Source organism: Lepidothrix coronata, unplaced genomic scaffold, assembly GCF_001604755.1.
Source record: "Lepidothrix coronata isolate B3197 unplaced genomic scaffold, Lepidothrix_coronata-1.0 Scaffold17, whole genome shotgun sequence".
In the NCBI taxonomy this organism is placed as follows: Eukaryota; Metazoa; Chordata; class Aves; order Passeriformes; family Pipridae; genus Lepidothrix; species Lepidothrix coronata.
Genome location: NW_016690197.1, coordinates 5,259,389 through 5,281,161, shown reverse-complemented (window position 1 = coordinate 5,281,161; position 21,773 = coordinate 5,259,389). Strand labels below are relative to the sequence as shown.

Genomic DNA, 21,773 nt, shown 5'->3' with positions numbered 1-21,773 from the left:
TATGAGACATACACAGATCAATAACCTGCTTGAAATTTTTTTAACATGCCATTGTAGGTATTGGCAACCCGTCACCAGACATCAGTTAACAGTTTGTCTCCAGAAAATCTGACTGCACCAACATAAGATCTCAGAAGCTATCCAACTCGATTACCTGCTACAGGTCCTATAAAAAAAGAAAAAGGTAATATGGCTCAAGAAGAAATTACTCTACAGCACATATATGATTATAGAACATATATCCTGGGCTGGGGGTGGGATGGACACAGCGAAGACCACAAATATTTGTCTCGCAATGGAAAAAAAAATTCTCTACCCCCACACGTGGCTTTTAAATGGTCTCCAGACAACCACAGGAAGTCTGGGTGGTTGGGACTTCAGCTGAAGAGTTTCCCATGCTACTGAACTGAAAGAGGGAAGTGGGTTAAGACACTGCCACAATCAAACCACTAGAAAGCTCTGATTTCGGTCTCAGAATGTTTCACACTTTTTCATGTGCAATTCTTATCAAGAACCACATAAAGTAATGGCTTGATCGAATATGAGACCGATTTGCCAGTCAAAATGTTTTTTCCTTCTTTAATTTTAATTAGTTTTTGCCTGTAAATAGCAACTTTTTGTATTTTACAGCCAACTTACTGCAAAGAATGGCTGAAATACAGCTGTCTGGTGTTCAAGATGCAGATCAACGCTATCAAAAATCAAATCCCTCAGAAAAAGAGAAGAGTAACACTAAGGAAGTATGAAAGTAAAAAAGAAACATTACTCCAAATTTTTCAGAACCTTTAACCATTTCCTTCCATAACCAAGCAGAAAGCCAAAAGAGCAGCTGACAAAGAGCCATAAAAATACTCAATACCAACGCAACCACTCAACTTTCCAATACCTTTCAGTGCAGCTTTACAGTAATGCATTTCTGCTTCTTCTCTCTTCCAACTCATCTTCCTTCTCAGCTCCAAAGATTATAGGTCGATTGTACAGAGACAATCTCATATATGCTGCTCCCAAATCCTCCCTACCCAGCTAAGCTTTGTCATTATCACATTGCTATTGTTTTCCTCATCAAGTCCATGTTTCACAAACAGGTCTCTGACTAAAGCCAGACAAGTTTACTTAGTAACCATAGTCATTATCACCTGGTTTCAGGTGCTGCCCACATAACATTTCATTTTCCTTATTTCTACTATGCTACAGCCATAATTGTATTTGTTGCACTCTTCAGCATTGCTTTTGGGATGAATGAGATCAGCAGGCAGGTACTCATGAAATGAAATAAGCCCTAAGCTTAAGTTAATGCAAGCTTGAAAACAAAAAGAATAAGAAACTATCAAAAAGCACATGGGAAGCCTTATTAGAAGCAGCCATACTACTTTTTCCAAGCGCTGTACATGTACCAACATGTATTCTATGCCTATGTATCAAGCAATTTAGCTCAGTCCCTGTGATTTAAAAATACAAGCTAATGCTGTGGGGTGGGAGGGCTAAAGAAATTATAGTTATGTACCCTGAACACCCAGCTATTACTGGAACACTGGTAGTCAAGCTGCAGAATGTACTTCTATTAAAGTGTCAAGAAGCTATAAAATCAGCACTAAATCCTAAGAGCAATATCTGAATAAATGCAACACAGATTCATGTCTTGCATGCAAATCACTTTAAATACAAGTACAATATATCTCATGTGCTTCCTGGCATGGTAATACTCTTACAAAGCAACATCTTTGTAACCACACAAGTTTTTTGTTTTTGAAACACCTGGAATCAGAAGACAGTGTGCATATATCAACATTTTTCTGTTTAAAATTTTATTCTTGATACCAGAACATTTATCTACACAGGTCTGGAAAAGACATCCTCAAATTAGTTTCAACTATAAATGAAGTCTTTGCTCAAGAGTGGCTGAAGAGAAGCAGTCAAAACAAAAAAAAAAAAGGAAAACAAACAATCAACAAAAAACAAACAAACAACCCACCCCCCAAAAAAAACCAAAAACTCAAACAATTTTTTAGTAAGCCTTTACAAGAAACATCACTGGTATAAGCTAAAACATAAGCAGATTCCCTGCAGTAACACAGACTGAAAAGTTTAAGTCTGCTAACCCACCCAGGAACTACTACTACTATTTCAGGCACTACAAGCTGTGCATATAGCACAGAGCAGGCACCTTCCCAGCCAAAACCAAACAAAACACACTGCAAATATTCCCCGGACTTTGTGCTACCAGTGGGAACATAACCCAGAGCGCAGGCTCTGGTGCCGTGCAAGGCAGGCCGGCAGCACTCGGTCCTTAAGCAGCGTGACCAGCCCAGGCACAACAAAGGGCTGTTGTTCCAAGGCAGCAGCAGGGCAGCAGCTGAACCAGTTGGCCCAGTACCCCACCGTGGTCTGTGGGACATCAAAGGCTGGCTGTGACCTAAGCAGACAATTAGGATGTGTGGGTGTAGAGTTACAGAGTTCCAAGAGGTCACTCACGGATGAATTTTAGCACTGCAGTACAACCCCTTTATAAAGCAGTATTATTGGCTTTTTTGCGCAACTAGCCTTCAGGCTGACCCCAGATCTAGGGAAATTACTGCAACACTGCTTTTTTCTTTTTCCTATATAAAGTTTACTGCAAAAATTAAAGTGCAATTCCTGAGATGAGCTAAGCAGCTTAAATATATGTATAACAAATTTACTTTGCAAAGGACAGATACCGTGGTTCTTTCTCTTAAATAATCAGGTAACCAAGTTAACCAAGACACTGTTGAGGAAGGGGGTGAACAGCTTTGGAGTAATTAGCAAGGACAAAAAGCACACCCTATTGCCAAAGACACTCAAGCTGCAGCAATAAGGTACAACACTCCTTTCAGAAAGTATAATCAGTACAAAGTAAGGCTTGTGAGCTCTATACATATGCCATAAACAAAAATTCAAGACATATCTCCTTACAAAGAAGCCCAGTTGTGCTTTCTTCTCTGTTGAAGACACCATGAACATCAACACCATCTATCCCATCACATGGCACTGCCCTTCTCAGCAGCTCAACCCCATGGTTCTGTCCCAGAAGGACTATTTCCTCTCTCAGTAATGCTGTTCCCCAAAACACAACTTTCCTCATTTACCCACCAGTTCTATATGTGCATGCCAAACTATTAAAGACAGACCTGAAGCAAGAAAAAAATAGGGCTGAGATCACAACACCTCTATACAGAATCACAGAATATTCTGAATTGGAAGGGATCCCCAAGGATCATGGAGTACAACCCGTCACCCTGCACAGGACCATCTGCCAGAGTCATGCCATGTGCCTGAGAATATCATCTAAACACTTTTTGGTGCTGTGACCACTTCCCTGGGGAGCCTGTTCCAGTGTCCAACCACCCTCCGAGTGAAGAATCTTTTTCTAATATCCAACCTAAACCTCCCCTGACACAGCTTCAGACCATTCCCTTGGGTCCTGTCACTGGTCACCACAAAGAAGAGATCAGTGCCTGCCCCTTCTCTTCCCCTCCCAAGAAGTTGTAACTGCAATGAGGTCTCCCCTCAGTCTTCTCTTCTCCAGGCTAAACAGACCAAATGCCCTCAGCCACTCCTCATACAGCTTCCCTTCAAGGCCCTTCACCATCTTTGTTGCCCTCCTTGGACACTCTCTAACAGCTTAATGTCTTTCCTATATTGTGGTGCCCAAAACTTCCACAATATTCCAGGAGAGGCTGCCCCAGTGCAGAGCAGAGCAGGACAACCCCTGACCAGTTGGCAATGCTTTGCCTGATGTCCCCCAGGACACGGTTGGCCCTCCTGGCTGCCAGGGCACTGCTGACTCAAATTCAACTTGCCATTGACCAGGACCCCTTTCCATGGCACAGCTTTCCAGCATCTCATTCCCCAGTCTGTACATATACCATACCAATCTTTTAATCACATAAAGAGAAAAGTTCTTAGATGATGCAGTAGTAAAAAAAAATCAGATTTCTTTCTTCTTCACTCTTAGTATGGCTCCAGCAGTAAGGCTACAGATCACTTGCTAATCAGAGATTATCTTGAGTCAGCTACATTGAACAGTCACACAGCCTTGTGGCAGATCTTCACACAATCCTGGACTTGAGGGTTCACAGTGGCCACCTCTGAACAGCTGTACAACACTCTACCCTGCACATCAGAGTTACTTGACTTTATTTTCCTTCTGTGGCAAAACACAGACCTCGTGTACATTGTGTACACAAAAGTTTCAAGTAACACAGAAACCCTGAGTTCTGAAAAATTTCTTCAAGCTTTTGCTTCAGTCCAGCAACTTCTATCACATGTAAGATGATTCCCCTGCAGGATCTTCAACAAGAGCAAGGAAGCACTAAGCCTTAGCATTTAACTTCCGAATGCTGCCAAACTGGAATACAACTCACACTATGAGAAAGCAAATTTTGCTTGCAAATTATTGTATCAGGAACTCAGGCACTGGTTTAAAAACATTAGGGTCATATTGAATCATCTTAACTCATGTAAGCAGCAGTATCTTTATACAACCCAAGACAGGAAGTGGTCTCTTGCTTAAGAGGAGCATATGCTTATGCACCTTATTAAACTCAACTGCACATTTTAAGTGATGCTGTTTAAGGAAGGTCTATTAGGAAAGTCTTGAGGACTTCCTCCTTTTTTTTCTTCCCCCTCTTTTTTTTTTTAAGACCAAGGAGGTTATCTTATCAAAACGTACTTCACCAGAAGAAAAATCTCTTGGGATCAAACCACTGTTTTTACAGAGCTAAAAAAACCCAAGCAAACAAACAAAAAATCCAACATCAAAACAGTTCTAAAGTTACATTGTAGCACTTGACATTCAATTAACCCAAATAAAGCTTAACTGTGTATTTTCCTTCTTTTTCTCCTCTTACACAAATCACTAGAGCAGATGGAATTTCTCTATTAGTTTTCACCAAATTGCATCCTGAGAGTTCCCAGACTATGGTAAATGTTAATTCCTGTACATTTAAATAAATTCTTCCAAACCACAACTTTTAGAAACAGATCCATTTCAGTCGGGACACCACCAGAACATAAGAGTTAAATGCAACAACCTTACCATAATAGTTCAATCTTAGTAATGTAGTTCAAGAACTGAATCATGTCTTTCTAAAAAATATTATATTTTCCAGAATAAAATGTGATTTATTACACTAAGTAAAATATTTTACACCCAACACAAAGGGATTTGGCATATTCATATTAGAGCTATGTTCAACAGCAGTAAACCTCAAAACATAGAACAGCACTGCTTTTCATAGCATTCAATAACCTTTGAAATGTTACCCTGAACACAGAAAAGTCATTTCTACTTGCTTTTTCCTTCTAATTAAAAAGCCAAAGAGCAGTAAGCAAGATGACAGAAGCCAAGAGTAAGATGAAGAGAAATAAAGCAGATGGCATGCAAATATATTTATATGTACCTAAGCTATTCCTGAATGATGAAAAGAGAAAGATCAAAATCTTTTCATTTGCCCCATAATCAGTGTTCTTTTCTAAAAGAGTTTTCAGATATTTTTATGTAAAGTGGATTGTGAATTCTAATTAAGATATAGCTGTAAGCCAGGATCCTCTGTCATACAATTAATCTTAAATCCAGCCTCCAGCCAAGCAGGGTACAGATGGAGATAGACAGATGTAATTACAAAGTCCATCAGCACTAAGCCACCGGGAGAGGTTGCAGGCTTTCCTGTATTTCTTCTTTGTACAGGGTGGTAGGCTATTTTTGTCAAAATATACCAGGAAGACACAGCTACTGTGATACAGTCACAGCACTTTAATATGACCTTGAGTTTCCATCATATATTTTAAGGCACTAATTTTGAAAAAAATTACAATTACACTCCTATTTCTGCAGGCTATGCTGTCTAACAGAGCTGGAGTAGGTATTGCATTCCCAGCTTCATTTCTGTCCTTCAAGATAAATTCCTCCCTTTTCTGCTTCAAACCTCTCCAACTGTAAAACTCCATTTTACCATCATTCTGAAGCTGTTAAGTGAGATTAATTGTTGAAAAAACATGATTTTGAACATAAATTCTAAGGGGGAAAAAAAAAGTAACACGTGATCTGCTCTGACATGGTTTTAGCACGCACAGATTAGTCTCCTCCGAATGACAGAAACCCTCTCCACACTTCTTCAACTCATTACTGTCACTAAAACCCAGGCATTCATGGAAATTTGCAGTTTTTGCCAATACTGAGAAAAGATACAAAAATACCTTGTTTCATCTAAGAATCAACTTCTCACATGAAAGTGAAAGACTCAGAGGACAAATTTTGTAATCCTGTGTCTAAACCTAGTATAGCAACTCTAACTCAACTATACTCCTATAATTTCTTACAGCAACAGCATTGAAGACGAATATCCAATAGCAAGGCATAAGACATGTAGTTTGACATTTTCCACTAACTGGAAACCTACAAACAGTTTCTGCTTAGTGTCTGGAAACAGTACTAAGATTGCACATTTTAAATGTTATTGAGTTTCCACTTAAGATCTGCAAGCAGCATTGAAGCACAGCAAAAAAGGAATATTCTGTCTTCATATAACGCAGTCAATTCGCATTCCACCATCATACATGAACCATTTCCTTATCTGAAAGCAGCAGCTAAGATTAACAGTAAATTTGCATTAACCATTTTACCATGGTTATCCCACCCAAGCTGGGGAAATCAGCTACATCTCCCATGCCCTGCAAAGGGCTTTCTTCATGAGTTTTACACAGGAGCTGAAAAAGCAAACATGAAATAGATGGATGTAATGGAAGTCAAACCTGGTAAAACGTTCACAGGCAGATTCTTAGCTCTAGGGCCATGAACTGACAAATTTAAGAACACACTTAAGTTAAGGGTATTCATACACATTTTCAATCACAAATCACTGCAGATCTGGCCATGCCTAAGTCCCAGACAACAAACATCCTGACCTTTAACTTTTGTGTTCAAACTGATATGCCAAAACCAGGTGTACTTCACTAGAGCAGCAACAACTATAACAGTACTGGTAAATAAAAATATGTGTCAGGGAATTCTTTGTGCAAACTCTAACTAGTAGTGAGGATAATCTCAGCTAACTTAACTGACTTTGTATCAAACCAACTAGGAAAAGCTCACAATTGCCATTGCAGGGAAGTTCAAGTTTTCTCTCTTCTCTCAGCCACCCTCTCCACCTCTCAGCCTTAAATCTCTAGAGAGCTCATCATCACTGCACCCATGCTACAAAGCAGAAAGACCCCATGCCCAGGTTGGCTGGCGTTGCTCTCCTCTGACCCAGCGCTCATGGAACACCTGATTTGCAAGGCAAGTTGAAAACAGAGTTAAATCCCACTGCTAACCCAAGCCTACGAAAGGTCACCTAGCTCTGCCAACAAGCTCAGGGCTTAAGCAAGCACATATAATTGCCCACGATATATTTTTTTCCCCTTACAGAACTTCACCTGATTTTCATCATGAAAGTAGTCCTTGCAATTAGTTGCTCATACTTCATTAACAATACATTGTTCACATCCTGCTCTGAATACACATTACTTTCCCTCTTCTCCACAACACAAGTCTCTGGGTCCTTCAGAGGTGATCATTCCATTAACAACATTCTCACACCTGCCTCCATGATGTTTATTCCTTATTTTTGCAATAGGAAACTAAGGTAGAGCAATTAACATCAGTAATGCTGGATGTTCAGCTTAGACATTCACAAAATGGCTGAAATTAAATTAGCAGAAGGTGGCTAGCAAAGAAAGTTTCTCTCTAAAGTGCTATTTTTAAGAAACATTATTTGAAGCTGAAATTGTTTTTTATACTAACATGAAATGAGCATTTTTAGCTTAAGCATTAGCAGGTTCACTCTTAATGAAGCTAGTAATGAACACAGAGCTAGAACTGTTTAGAGACTCAGAATAACAGCTTTTCCCCATGATGCCACTTCCAGATAAAAATGCAGACCCGCACCATATCTGACAGAGACAACAGAATGAAACTTGCTAGGACTCAAAGTTACTTTATTTAAATCTTATTCTTGATCTGAAAAAAAAATATAGGGAAAACTATATATATATTTTATTATTTTCATTATGATAATTAATCCATGCTAATGAAAATTAGTCTTCGGGTAATTCCTGTTTAGGAAGAATTCTGTAAAGTTCTCCAGGCTGATATAAAATTAAGACAAAAAACCCACAGAGCATTTGCTTTGAAGTGAGTGTTAAAAAGAAGGGAAAAAAAATCATAAGTTCAGAAGGACCTGTGACAGGAATAAGCATTTTAGCAAACCCCAATTTTATGTTCAGAAGGCTGCTGATATACATATTTAAGATGTACTTATTAAAACACCCACAAACAAACAACAAAAAAACCCCTGTTGGAGCAGAAAGACTAACTTCCATAATTCACTTCTGTCCAGCATAACAAGTGAACTCAAAAAAAGTTTTATTTCTTCAAAAAATTTCAAAAATCCTTTCAGGAAATGCCTAGCCACTGGTGTACCCTGTAATCCGATCACCAGACACAGATAATTCATTTCCACTTCCCAACATGCCACATCACTTATTACCTTTATTTATAAGTGCTCAAAACAACTTTGTTAACCAAAATACATGTTCATAACATGAACATCAGACATTCGTGTTCTATGGAATTTCTTCAAATCAAAATTTATTTAATTTACAGAAAAGTATAACTTCTTTTTGAGTCTCACTGAACAAGCTGTCCTTAATATAAGAATATTTCTTAAGGGAATGCAGAGTTTTTTGTCCTATTAAACTCTTTCTTATATGTTTAACTTCTATAAAGCATACAGATAACATTCATATAACAGGTCCCCTACCAGCACCATCATGGAAAGACACTGAGTGCTCAGTGGGGAAAGCCAAGCCTATCTTCACAATACACCACATGTAAACTGAAAAACACATGAGGACAGCAGAAAATAGAGAGCAGAGATTAGCCAGCCAAAGGAGACTTCACTAAATAAGTTAACAACGTTTTGTTGAAATTATTAAGGAAATTAAGCACACTTTTAGTGATTTTCTGAAATAGATCACATAAAATGCAGATACTACCCACATCAGATACTACTGAGAATTACATCAAAGGCCAAAGCCTTGTGATCTAATCTGCAAGGTCAGAAATCCTACGGTCCCAATGATGCAAAGTCACCTTCTCTCACTGTCATAAGACCAGGGAATTATTCCCGAACATTTACCATCTTTCACAAGCTACTATTTCACCACAATGTCCTATAAAATGGTTTCAGTGATTACTGTGGGTTCGTGTCTTACACAGTGATAAATGCATACAATCATACTTCAGCAAAGCCTTTAGTTTTGGGGTGCATTGGAAGAAAAAGTCAAAATATTTTGATAAGAGAAAGCTAGTCCTTAAAAGTCTCATCTACTTTCAATATAAAGATTTTTTTTCCCCAAAAAAACCCATTTCTCATTACAAAAGAAGCATCTATTATAAGTTTCCATGCACAAATGTACACATACAATGCATTTGATGGGAAGAATTCACAAAACTTTTTTATGTGGATTCCCTACATCAGCTACTACAACCCTCAGATACGATCTGGCTTATGTGCTCATGAGAAAGCTACACAGATTCAGAGCAAAACCAATAAACTTGACACTGTACTATTGCAATGCAGACTTGTAGAAGAAAACAAAGAACTTCCAGAGGTGCTGAGCAACACTCAGTGTAGCACCCTGAAATTCCTTACAAAAGGGCACAGTGTAGCACAAAATATGCAGCAAATTGCTCATCACTGTAGCCAGGCAATAGCTATGCTACAGTCCTTCCACTTTCACCAGTTTGCCTTTACCTTCTGGTTATCACTGGCAGGAAGGGAATCAGAGGCCCCAAAAGACTACAAGTTCAGCACCAAAACCATACTAACAACCTGGCATTTTGATGCACTTCAGAAATTTGCTAAAATTAACTTGAGATTTGACATTCTAGAAAATATAATGGAACACTCCCCGACAAATGAAGTTTTATGCAAGTCATGTATGCACAGCATATCACTGAAGATCAACTCAGCCAGAGATAGAAAAACAGCTCAGCATTTACACATTGTGTTTTCTTCCAGTCCAGCACACATTACACACCGGTTTCAGCCGAACAATGCTGTAAAGAACAGGACTGCCACCAGCCCTGACAGCCAAATACTTCTCGCCTGTTTTTACTGATTTTCATATTAGTACCAATGCTCCTGATGTCCTAATCATGTCCTAAAATCCCAAGGCAGAAAGTATCTCTGTCCTTAGTATCTGAAACTTCTCAGTGTTACCAAGCAATGTTCTGCTCAGTCAAAACACTGCTCTGACACTTGCAGCAAGGCAGCCCATGAAATATTCCTGACTACTGCAAAGATGCCAGAAAAACAAGAAAGGTTCATGAACCAGGGTAACAAATGAATATATTAGAAATATGAGCTAATGTAGTATACCTCAAAGTGCTGGCCTACACATTTTCAAGGCCAGTGATTTAGAAAAGTAACTCACTATGTATCTCAAAGTTCATGTCTGCAGTCTATACCTAAGTCAGCCTTGTGTTACTCAGCAGGAAGGGAAGGGGGGTTAACCCATTAAGGCAAACTAATCAGACCCTTAACCTGAAGGAGTCAATGCAACTTACAAAAAGTGTCCTTTCCTAATATGCCCTAATGGATACTAGAAGTCTCAAAAACCTCAAAAAGAAAGCACTGCTTATGCAGTGTCAGAGTAGCAAAGGAAAGCTGTGGCAGTACATCTAAATAGAGAGGAAAAAACTAGGCAGTCTGAGCATCCCAAGGTCCAATGCCAGAGAAAGCAGAAAAGGGGCTGAAGAAGAAAGTTATACTTCTATTAAAATGGAGGGAAAAATACCAACACTTCAAGGTGAAAATAATATAATTGAAAGTGAAAGCCCTCTTGAGAATACCTCTTCTGTGATCTTGAGTGGGTTTAGTACTGCATTTTGTGATTTTATTATTACTTAAATTCAGGTACACCTACAGTATTCATTCTGAGTCTACCCCTGCTCCAGAAGTACCTGATGGAGCAGCTGACAACAAAAACCAGTTGATCAATTATAAGGGAAAGCCTACTGTTGTTTAAGGGTTTTTTTGTTTGTTGGGATTCTTTTCCTTAGTTTTTATTCGTTTTGTTTTTCTTTCAGACCTTGGCTTTTTATATTAATTTTAGCCACACCTACTGAAGTCAAAGGGCCTTTAACAAACTGAAAAAGCAAATCTGTTAAAAATACAACACACCCTATCTTCAATTAAAGGTTAAGTGAGCCCTCAAATAATATCAGTCTCAGAAAGGAAAAGCCAGACTGGACATTCATGACTATTTTAAAGACTCAGAAATGAAGTTAGTAACAGAATATTTAAACAAACACACACTTGCACGCCACCTAAAAATCACATCATAATCATCTAAAATGCGAAGTAGACCTTCTTAAAAATCACTGCAAATGTTCATAAGACCATGCATTAAGTGTTTAAGAGAACTTTAAAACTGCATAACAAGATTTCCTGAAAGAAGTCATTAAAAGAAAAAAATCTGTCAATCTTCTGTCAACTTCTAGTTGAAGAACTCCCAACAACTCAATCAACCCATCCTTCTTCAAGAAGATCATAATTGTGGAAGGCAACCTCAAATTATATAAGTGCTCCAAAAAGAGCAAGATCACATGGTTACCCAAGACTCAAAACTCTCCCTAGAGTGATTTTTCCACAGAATCATGCAATGGGAGAAAGCTATCTACAAGAAAACCAAACACAAACAAGAAACAGAAACAGTAAAGAGGATATAGTTTCATACTTATTAAAATAAAACATGAACATCTATGTAATGATTTAGGCAGCTGTACTTGGTAATTTTGATATTTTCTACACAGGCTTTATTTCCTAAATCCAAAAGTTCAGATGCTTTTAAAGAAAACAATTTTCAAGAAAACCAACAGACTTGTTGGCTGGTCTGTCTCATAAAAAAGGAATATACTTGAAAAGGGATTTTGGTGCAGCAGCATCCAAAGAACATAGCTCACTTATGCTGAGTGAGTCCAGAATTCCAACTCCATTTTATATCTGTCATCAAGGAAAATACCTCTCTTCCTACACCACAGGTATCTTTTCCCACACAAACTCCATTTTGAGCACTACTGAGAAGCAAACAGCCATCAGCCTCACTTTCTGAGGCACAAGCAGTACTTTACTGTAGATATTGTCTAATCCAAAGAGCTTAGTATGCAAGGCCTGGACTCTGCCAACTTTTGCACATGCCTAACCTGATGCATATAAATGGGGATTACTCACATGCTGGAAGGTAAGTGCGTGAATAATAAGCATGTTCGTGAATCAGCAATTACGTGCAGGTAGAATAAAAAGCCAAAGTGAAAGGAGATGAGGCACAAGAGGCAAAAAAGTTGTCACTAGGCATTAATATCGTAAGTGTGAATGCTCCCAACTAGATTTTTAGGAAAGCTAATTTAGAAGTAAGTTTTAAAAAAATTGGCTTTCAGGGTTTCAAGGTGGGAAAGATGAGAGTTTTTTGGTTTATCATCCAAATACATAATAAATTGTCAACTATATAAAAAGTTTACAACCCTCTTTACCCAAATCCCCCAACTCTCCAGCTGAAACACTTAATGATTTGACATTCTTGCTTCCTTGCTCTCTCCAGCTACAGGTCAGCTGCAGCTCTGAAAATCTTAATCAGGGTGATATGGCCTATTTAAAATACAATTCCTTCATCAGCCAACTAGAAAAAAATTATGATTTTCTCAAATACAAAGAGCAGCTCTCCAGAACAAACTTGTTAATGCTGTGAAAAAGCAAACTGCTGAGCAGTTCAACCCACAAACTGTGAAATTAGAGGTTTTGGAAGCTGTCAGGAAGAAGAAGGTGGCACTATATATACAAAATAGGCTACTCTTAACTTCCTCTGACACTAGTTTGGATAAGAGGGGCCTTTCAGTTGTAGCAGGTTATTCTGTATTGCCCATTAATCTTACATGGTCAAGAAAAACATCCTTCAGTGTTCCCCCCAAGTAGTCAGCAGCCCTCAATTCCAGGTACCACATCTGCTGCCACCACCTTCTGAAGCCTGCATAGGGTGCCCCGTGGAGATCAGACTCTTGCACAACAGCTTACAACAGGAGTTGCCAAATTTAACCTGACTTGTTAGCTACAACATGAGGGGACGCTGGTATTACCCCATCATCAACACATCTGCCAGTGCACCACAACCCATGACAAGCATATAAACACACCTATTACACATCAAACATTGTGCACTAGGTATTTTGAACTGGTTTCTAAGCTACAGCACCATGGACCTCCGTCAATAATTTAGTAATTGTGTCTTCCATTGACAAGAAATAATATACCAGAGTAACACTGAGAGCTCCAAAATACAGCCCTTTGGGAAGAGCCAGGCTCCAACATTCAAGATGCACTAACAACACTGGACTCTTCAGGGAACAGCACCCTTCTTTTACGCTTTCATTAGAAAAGCACTGGTTAGCCTCAAGCCAGAGCTCAGTCACTGTGACCTTTCCAGCTCCTACATCAAAATGATTCAGTACTAAATTACCACCGTTCACAAAAAAGCAGTCAATGACTTGCATCTTGAAGGTCACAAACAGTGTTACAGCACTGACTACCCAACATAATTTGGAAGTCTAGATATCTCAACTTCACTACTATAGCTCTTTTCATACAAAGTTATATGCACTAACATGTTTTTTTCTATCTCCATCAATACTGTGAACATTTTACGTAAAGAAATGTTTTAGCATTATTATATGTACAGCATTTTAAGATTCTTCATATGAAATAAAACCAAGAGGAGCTAATTGCTTCACTCTGTAACACCCAAAATATACTGGGGATTTACTGTGGTTTAACCCCAGCCAAAACTAGCCCAGGACTGAACAGCTCTGAAAGATGAAACCTCTGGACTCAAGATTTTTACAGAGTAAGAATTGTTACAATCAATTTATCAAGATTTACTTGATATCATTCTAATCACTAGGGTTTTGAATAAGGAATTTTAATGCTAGAAAATAATAATTGAAATAACAGTTAGCAGCACGGAAAGGTAAGAAGCAAAAAGAAAGAAATAAATGTAAAAAAAACCCCAAAAGTTGCAAAAGCAAGCAGCAAAGGGAAAAAAAGAATACTTGGCTCAAATTGCAAGTTGCTAAGAGAACTCGAAAACCCAAAGTCACTACCCATGTGGCAGCTGTGATCTTCACTATCTAGACGAGGGGTCCTAAAAAACCTCAGAAAAACCAAGACTAGTTAGAGGTGCAAGATAACAGCGAGACTGGGAAAGGTCATTAAAACAAGCCAAAGATGTGAAATCTAAGAGCCAGGCAATCTTGTTAAATTTTAACAAATAAATAAGGAACAACTTACAGAAAGCTGTTAGCTTTTCTTATTAATCCTGCCTAATTTCGTAAGATACCAAGTCCTGCATGTGTCCAAAGCAACTTGACAACTCTATGCACCAATACAAAAAAATGGTTTTTATTCATTTTACTCTCATGAAAATAATGTCCCCAGTTTACTGTGGCCAGTTTTCTTTCCACCCTCCTCCCTGAGCACAGCAAAAATGTAATTAAGAACTACCACCCTCGGGATTTATGAGCTACTAAAACACACATTTCCTTCTTTGGAATTGAGAGCCTACTTCCATTCACTGACTACTTTAGACATTTCATTGGGAATACCCATCCGGACACTTGCCAGAATCATCCTGCATTTCTTTAGCCTGGCAATTCCAAGAGATACCAAAAATCTGAGGTCATCAGAAGACACAGGTACTGCAAAACTACCACTGGGTATTTTATCGAGTTTAATTACTGCTCAGGGCTGCTGAAGACTGTACTTCTCCTAATGTGACTTCTGAACCCTGCCTGCTTTTTCATCAGTACAACTTAAGAAATCCTGTAACAAGGCTTGTGAAGCTACCCTGGGAACTAATAACAGGTCTGGAAAAACCCAGACACACTGCTCTACTTCTCCCACTCTTCAATTTTCAGCGATGGGAGTGTAAATTGTACTTAATTGCAAAATTGTCAGTTCAGTCCTTGAGTCAGTAAATTATGCTTTTACAACTTCTTCTCATTCTCCCTCTCTCCTTTCCCAGGGAATGAACACTTAAAGCACTAATTCTCATCTCCGAGCACTTGTACTGTCTTCTCCCCTTACCTCACCCCACAGCTTCCTGAGCCCTCCTTTACTCTCACATGCTCCTACAGGAGACCACATCCCGCCTCCCCATCTCACACCCTTCCTCCAGTCTCTCGGCTCCTAACTACCACAAATTCTCATTCCTGCTCACCAGCTCCTCTCGCCAGTCACCAGCCAATGTTTTGTCTAGATCACTCAACACTTTGGGAGGGACAGGGAAGAGGGTACGCAATGCAGAGGTCCCAGCACCAAGCAGCCATGCTCCCAGCTTTTCAGGGACAACTGTAGAATTACTGCATTTCTTGCGGGTCTCCTTGGTGCTGCCAGAGAAGTGGGTCCCAGCTCTACATCTCCTAAATTCATACTTACTCAGCTTGCCTTTTGTGTTTGTTTTAAATATGCTGAACGACTTTCCAATTTTTAAAAGTAAACTTTGTGACTTCAAATCCCATATTGTCTGAAACAACTAGCTCTGGTTCTTTATATTTAAAGCAGAGGGAGGAAGAAGTTAAGATAATCCCTCTAAAAAGAGGAAAAACTCAGAACTCTTTTTCCTACTCTTATAGATGCCCACATTTACTTTTTGAACTGGAAATTAACATGATATCTGACCAAATACAGTTAGACAAAGAAGTCTTAATAAATAACAGAAGAAAAACTTCCAAAGTCAATCTACAAACAATTTTCTTTCTTTCCTTCCTCCCTGCCCCTTTAAAGATCTTTTTAAATATGTAACCAATTTTGAACTTTAAAACTTAAATTTCCATCTTGAAACTGTTAAATAAAACACCTCTAAAGCCTAACACACTCTGCTTTTAATATCCAAAATGGTGCTAAATCTTTACAGTAAAAAAGCCAGCATGTTACAGTTAAGCTTACAGAGACATACTCACTGACTACAGCTGTAGGGGTAGGTACAGAAAAGCAGAAGATCAACTGCTAATACAAAAGGAAACTGTGAACCTAAAATTTTAACACCTGTGAAAGCAGAAATGAAGCTTTTTGAGTTCAGCAGTCTTCTTAGTTTGAAGATAAAGCACTAGGAGCACTTTTGTAGCCCCACAAGTTCACCTCAAAAACAAATTCCAAGGTCAACAACCAAACCTGCTTTTTTCCCCACCTTTTTAGTATCACAAAAATGTAAGTATAAAGTTCTGTATTATCTAAAGCAGTCTAAAGACTACATAGTTTCCTTAGATTTCTGCTCTGGCCTTATAATTACATTTAAAGAAAAACATCTTATTAGTACTTGTCACAATGAAGTATGTTCCATTGTATTTTTGTCTTGAACACTTTTCATACCACAAAATTCACACAATATCAATAATACAAACAAAATATTATCTGGATAGCAAGATATCTAAGAGACAACTGAATGCTCAGAAGCCATTTATTTTCACATTACAAAGCACAGGTTACTCTATCAGGATAAATGATTTCTTAGATGCATGATGGAGGTCATTGGTCAAATCAATTATTTAATGGTAATCCATCAGTTCACTCCCAAATAAACAAACAAAAACACTTGGCACACTACTTAAAGAATTAGTCCCTGGGCAAAATACTAGGAGATTTTAATCAGCCAAGCAGTCACTCTCACATGGGCAAAGCCAATTTCTGACAAATATTTACAAAGAATGCAATGTAGTAATCAAAGGTTTTACTCAAGGAAGAAGTGAAGTCTCTAAACACAACTAAGTGAAACAGAGCAAATCGCACTCACTTTAGCTTCTGCTTCCACAGAAAGTAGTTTGCTGTTACATTTTGCACTCAGCTTACTAACACTGTTAGGCATACATAAACAAACTTCATAAACAAAACAAACTTGAAAATATACATTTCATTGGAGAAACTAACTACTATACAGTTTCAGGTTTAAAATCAGCAATTAGAAGCCACTATAGAAGATAAATATATTTAACTGGACTGAACTGGTGGAAACTATAAAGATGAATAAAAAAATCTTTGTAAAGTAAAGACAGAGTGAAAGTATTTCAGCAGCTACCAGGACCCCAGTTATTTCCCTTGAGCAGTCAGATCAGTTGTTTACTTCCCCCCATGTGGCACAGATAAATACTTATAAAAGTGTCAGCTCTACATTGTCCAGCCAGTCACAAGAACTGCTGGTATAAATAACAACCTGAGTTTCCATCCGAGTTCACACATCGCCTTTAAAGTACAAAAGGAGGCAATATTTAAAATGAGAAGAAAGAAAACACAAAGTAATGGTACATATTGCACACATTAAAATGCACGGAGAAACACTCATCCTACTGTAGCGAGCAGACTGTAAGCCAAATTCTCTAACTTTAAACAAAATTACATTGAAATTACCTTCTCACTTCCCTCACAACAGCAGTACATTGGAAAAAAAGAAATTAACAAACACCACTACAAGAAGTTATTGATTACAAATAATTTTAATCAACAAGCATTCAGGGGATATACATTGTACTAGCCTCTTCTTCCAAACAATGCTAAAATTAAGTGTACCATTGTAAACTGTCATTTTTACATATGCTAACGGTAATGTAAAAAACTAATTCAGCTATACAGGTTCAATCAAAAGGATGTTTAAGATAAATATTTTTTTATTTTTAAATATTTTTAAATATTTTTTGCCCGTAAGAATAGAGGCATTTTACATAATATGGACTGTTTCACTTCAGTATTTTAAATACAGAATCCAACAGTTCATGCTACCACATTTATATTTTACTATTATGCCCAAAAACTAAAAAGTGACTTGCCTCATCCATCTACAATATCCCCAGTGAAAAGGAGTAAAACTCCCAAATGGCAGAAGAGAAGATGGGTGGTCAGACTTCCTACAGGGAGATAGTAGAATAAAATACAATTACATCTGGACACAGGTTCAAACATGAACCTTTCTACCACAGTTACCCTCAAACATTAACTCTTTGCACAACACATCCAGGACAAACTCACACATAAGCCACGAATTATCAGAGGTGTTCAGTGGGCACACAAGCAGTCTCACAACTAACTACCATAAGACCTCCTCAGGGGAGTAATGTTGGAATATATACAGCAGGGTTTGAAGGCTCAGGCCCTTGATCTTTCTATGGTTTATTCTTAAAGCTCGCTGTTAGCAATCTCCTGTGAACTAATTTTTAAGCACGTTTATCACAAAGAAAACAAATCCATAACTCTCAAAGTTAGCTCTTTATTACCACTGATAAATGAAAGCAATAACATTTTAAACCCCATCATATCAAAGGAACATCTTTCCCCACACCGCTGTTAATTTAACCCAGATTAGCCTCCTAAACACATTCAGTCAAAGAGGATATAGGTAATTTTGCCAATCAAAGTACTTTTCACTCAAGAACTCAGTGCTGCAAGACATTTTGCAACTCCAACTCGCATTTTAAAAATGAAGAGCATGACTACATCCAACATGTCCTTTGTTTGTTCCTGCCATTCACGTTTTACAACTTTGTTTTTAAGGTTGGGGAATGTCAGTAGCCCAGTACCATTAATGCATCTTCTCAACAAGATAAGAATGAGCATTACTCTAACCATACAAAACCATCACTGAAAGGCAGTGAGTGCCCTCATCTCCCATTGATGTCAGAACACATAATGTTACAAGTGTTGAGGTCTATTGTTCAGTCCATTTTTCCCCATCTTGTGGGGTCCTACCATACATTCATTAGAATATTACACTGATCTACAACAAAACATAAGACCTTCACACATTTGTGTTTATGAAACTTCTAGCATCCACAGCATAATTCAAATAAGGGTACACAGCACAACTGCACATGCAACCACTATTTTCCAGAGAGAAGCAGCTCTTAGAGGGCTTTATTTTCTTAAAGAAATGGTATGGTTTATAAGAGTCAGGAAGCCCTCCCAATGCGGTTCCTTACATAAATAGGTAGCAGCCCGCAAATCCCAAAACCAGTGACACCACCAAAAAGAGAACCCACGTTTTTGAATCAGTCAACTTGGTCACACTGGATGAGAATACCTCATTGGGAACACATCACTGAGAATTACCGCTTACTTCCATTTCTCATCTAGAAACACAGCTGCACTTGCAAGGCCTTAAGTATTATCTATTATTTATTATTATTATTATTATTATTTTAAAGCTTGGTTTTGTGCACATTAAAGTAGGCTGTAACTCGTTTTGGCAGGGGGAGAATAGGGGCAGACTTATGGATCAAAGCCCAATTTACTTAAGGAGGTGGTTTAAACCCAAATTCTTCTCGTCTGGATTTGCAGTTAAATCAGCGGGTTTCCTATTCTAACCACGGAGAAGCGTTACAACAATATAGCCTCAAACAAATAGATGGCTGTCCAGAGAAAAAAAGTTACACTATTTACTCAAACGCACGTCTGTTGGAGCTTCACCAGCCAGCCTACTCCGGCAGACGGGCTGCAGCGGGGACTTTCAGTTTTGCCCAGTCCAGAAGTGACTGTATGACACCACCGGCGGACCCGAGGAGTTCAGAGAAGAAAAGCTCCTTCGGATACTGTTTTCCCGAGCCCCCAGCCGGCACCCGACTCCAGGGCAAGGGAGCAGCCGCGCGAACCAGGCAGGGGTGGCCTCTCCGAGGGGCACCGCGCAGCATCCACGGCACCGCTCGGAGACCAGCACCGGCGCGCCCGCCAGGAGAGAGACCAAAAGCGTCGGGAGCACAAAACAAGCACTGAGAGCCGAAGTGCAAACACGGGAGAGTTTTACCCCCACCGGAAAGGAGGGACCCCCGCCCGCTCCCTTCCCACCTTCGGGCTGGGGGCCCCGAGGGGCCGCGCTGCCCCGGCGGGGGTGGGCGGGGGCAGCCGCTGCCCTCCCGCTCCTCCTCCTCCCGTCCCGCGCCCCCAGCCCCGCTCACCCGCCGTCTCGGCCGCGGTCGGTGCCCCCGCCACGCCGTTCAGGTAGAGGATGGAGAGCAGGTGGGGCTGCGTCTTCTCCAGGGCCACCCGCAGATCCTGGAAGTGGTCCCGCTCCTTGGCCAGCAGCAGGGCGATGAGCAGCTCGGCCTTCCCGCCGCCCGCCGCCTCCAGGTCGCGCAGGTCGCGGGGGCCGAGGGCGCCGGCGGCCTCCAGCAGCTCCACCACCTTGTCCACTTCGGTCATGGCCTGCGCCAGGCTCTGCCGGCACTGGACGAGCAGCTCCTTGTGCTTCGGCTCCATGGCCGCGGAAGGGCCGCTGCCGGCCAAACTTCGCCCGGCCCCGCCACCGCCGCCCCCGGGGAGGCGCGGGCCGAGGCGGGGCGGCCGCCGCCGGCCGCCCTCCTCCGACGCCCCCGCAGCGGCCCCCGGCGAAACTTCGTCCGGGGAGGAGGCGCGGAGCTGGGGCAGAACCTGGGCCGAGGGCGGCTTCGGTTTCGCCTCTTCCTCCTCCTCCTCCGGCAGGCGGGGGGTGAGCTGCCGTTAGGGGCTGCTGCTCTTCCTCCTCCGGCTGGCGCCCCGCTCGCCTCCTTTCCGCCCCCCCAGGCGGCGAAACAACTTCTCCTCCTCCTCCTCCTCTCCCCTGCGCCCGGGAAGGGACCGCCGGCAGCAGGAGCCGCGGGCAGCGCCGCCGACTCCCGGCGCCCCGCGCCCCCCGCGGGGCAGCCCAGACAACTTCTCTCCGGCGCTCGCCGCAGCCGCGCGGCCGGGAGGGGGTGCGGGGAGACGGGCTCAGCTCCAGGCGCCTCCTTTCATCGGCGGGCGCACGCAGCCATATTGGCTGCACAAAGCTGCCGCCTGCGCCGACACGGGGCTGGGGCTGCGGCAGCGCATCGCCCCCCCGCCCAAGCGCCGCCGCGACCGCCGCTTCCCCGGCCCGGCCCGGCCGCCGCCCCCCGGCCGTCAGTCAGGGCCGCCCCGCCGGCCCCCGAGCTGAGCGGGGCGGGCCGGGGGAAGGACCCGCGCCCCCCCCCCGCTACGGCGCGGCCTGCGGGAGGTTCTCCCGCTCCTCCCCGCGGGGCTCCGCCGGGGCCGCACGGGGTGCTTGGCCCGGGTGTCTCGGCGGCGAGACAAAGGCCGAGCCGCTGCCCTCTCCCGGGTGCGAGAGCGGCCGCCTGTTGAGGTGCTGGCGGGGCCGGGGTAGGCACCGGGCGGCGGCTTCAGTCGTCGAGATTTGTTTCGCCCTACGCCGGGAAAAGCTAAATATCAAAATAGCCACAGACCGCTTGGAGCTTTGTCCATTAGAATTTGCAAAACTGAAAGTTTTCAAACGATATCTAAACGTTAGTAACGTGTGTTGGCTCATCTCCCGTTTAAATGTAGTTTCATCAGCGTGTCGTGAATAACCAGAGACCGGGTAATTTACAAATAGACTACAGATGTGTTTGTAATCAGCAGTAGCAGGAGGATGCAATTGATTAGCAAAGAAATAGGAGAATAACAACTTTTCTATCTCAAGGTAAACAGGCTGCCAACATCACTTGCACCAAATGTAACCTTAATTTGCAAACAGCTAGGGGAATAGACTGCAGAATGACCACAAGCAGTTATCATCTTGTCTCAGTCTGAAGAGACTGGAAAGTTTGCTAAGGAGGATGACTTATGAGATAGACCAAACTTCTCTCTCAGCAATTGTAAATTCAAAATTAAGGGGCTTTAATCGAGGAA

At 41.2% G+C, this 21,773-nt stretch overlaps 1 protein-coding gene across 4 annotated transcripts in view; it reads right to left on the bottom strand.

Annotated features, from left to right (window-relative positions):
* The window catches only part of DLG5 (discs large MAGUK scaffold protein 5), a 106,701-nt gene extending 86,318 nt beyond the window's left edge, over positions 1-20,383 (bottom strand). For all 4 annotated transcript variants that reach the window (XM_017807116.1, XM_017807118.1, XM_017807117.1 and 1 more), the window contains exon 1: positions 20,048-20,383. In XM_017807116.1, the coding sequence (XP_017662605.1) occupies positions 20,048-20,348 (301 nt within the window). In that variant the 5' untranslated portion in view covers positions 20,349-20,383. The remainder of the gene's footprint in view (positions 1-20,047) is intronic.
* Between the last annotated feature and the right edge of the window lie 1,390 nt (positions 20,384-21,773).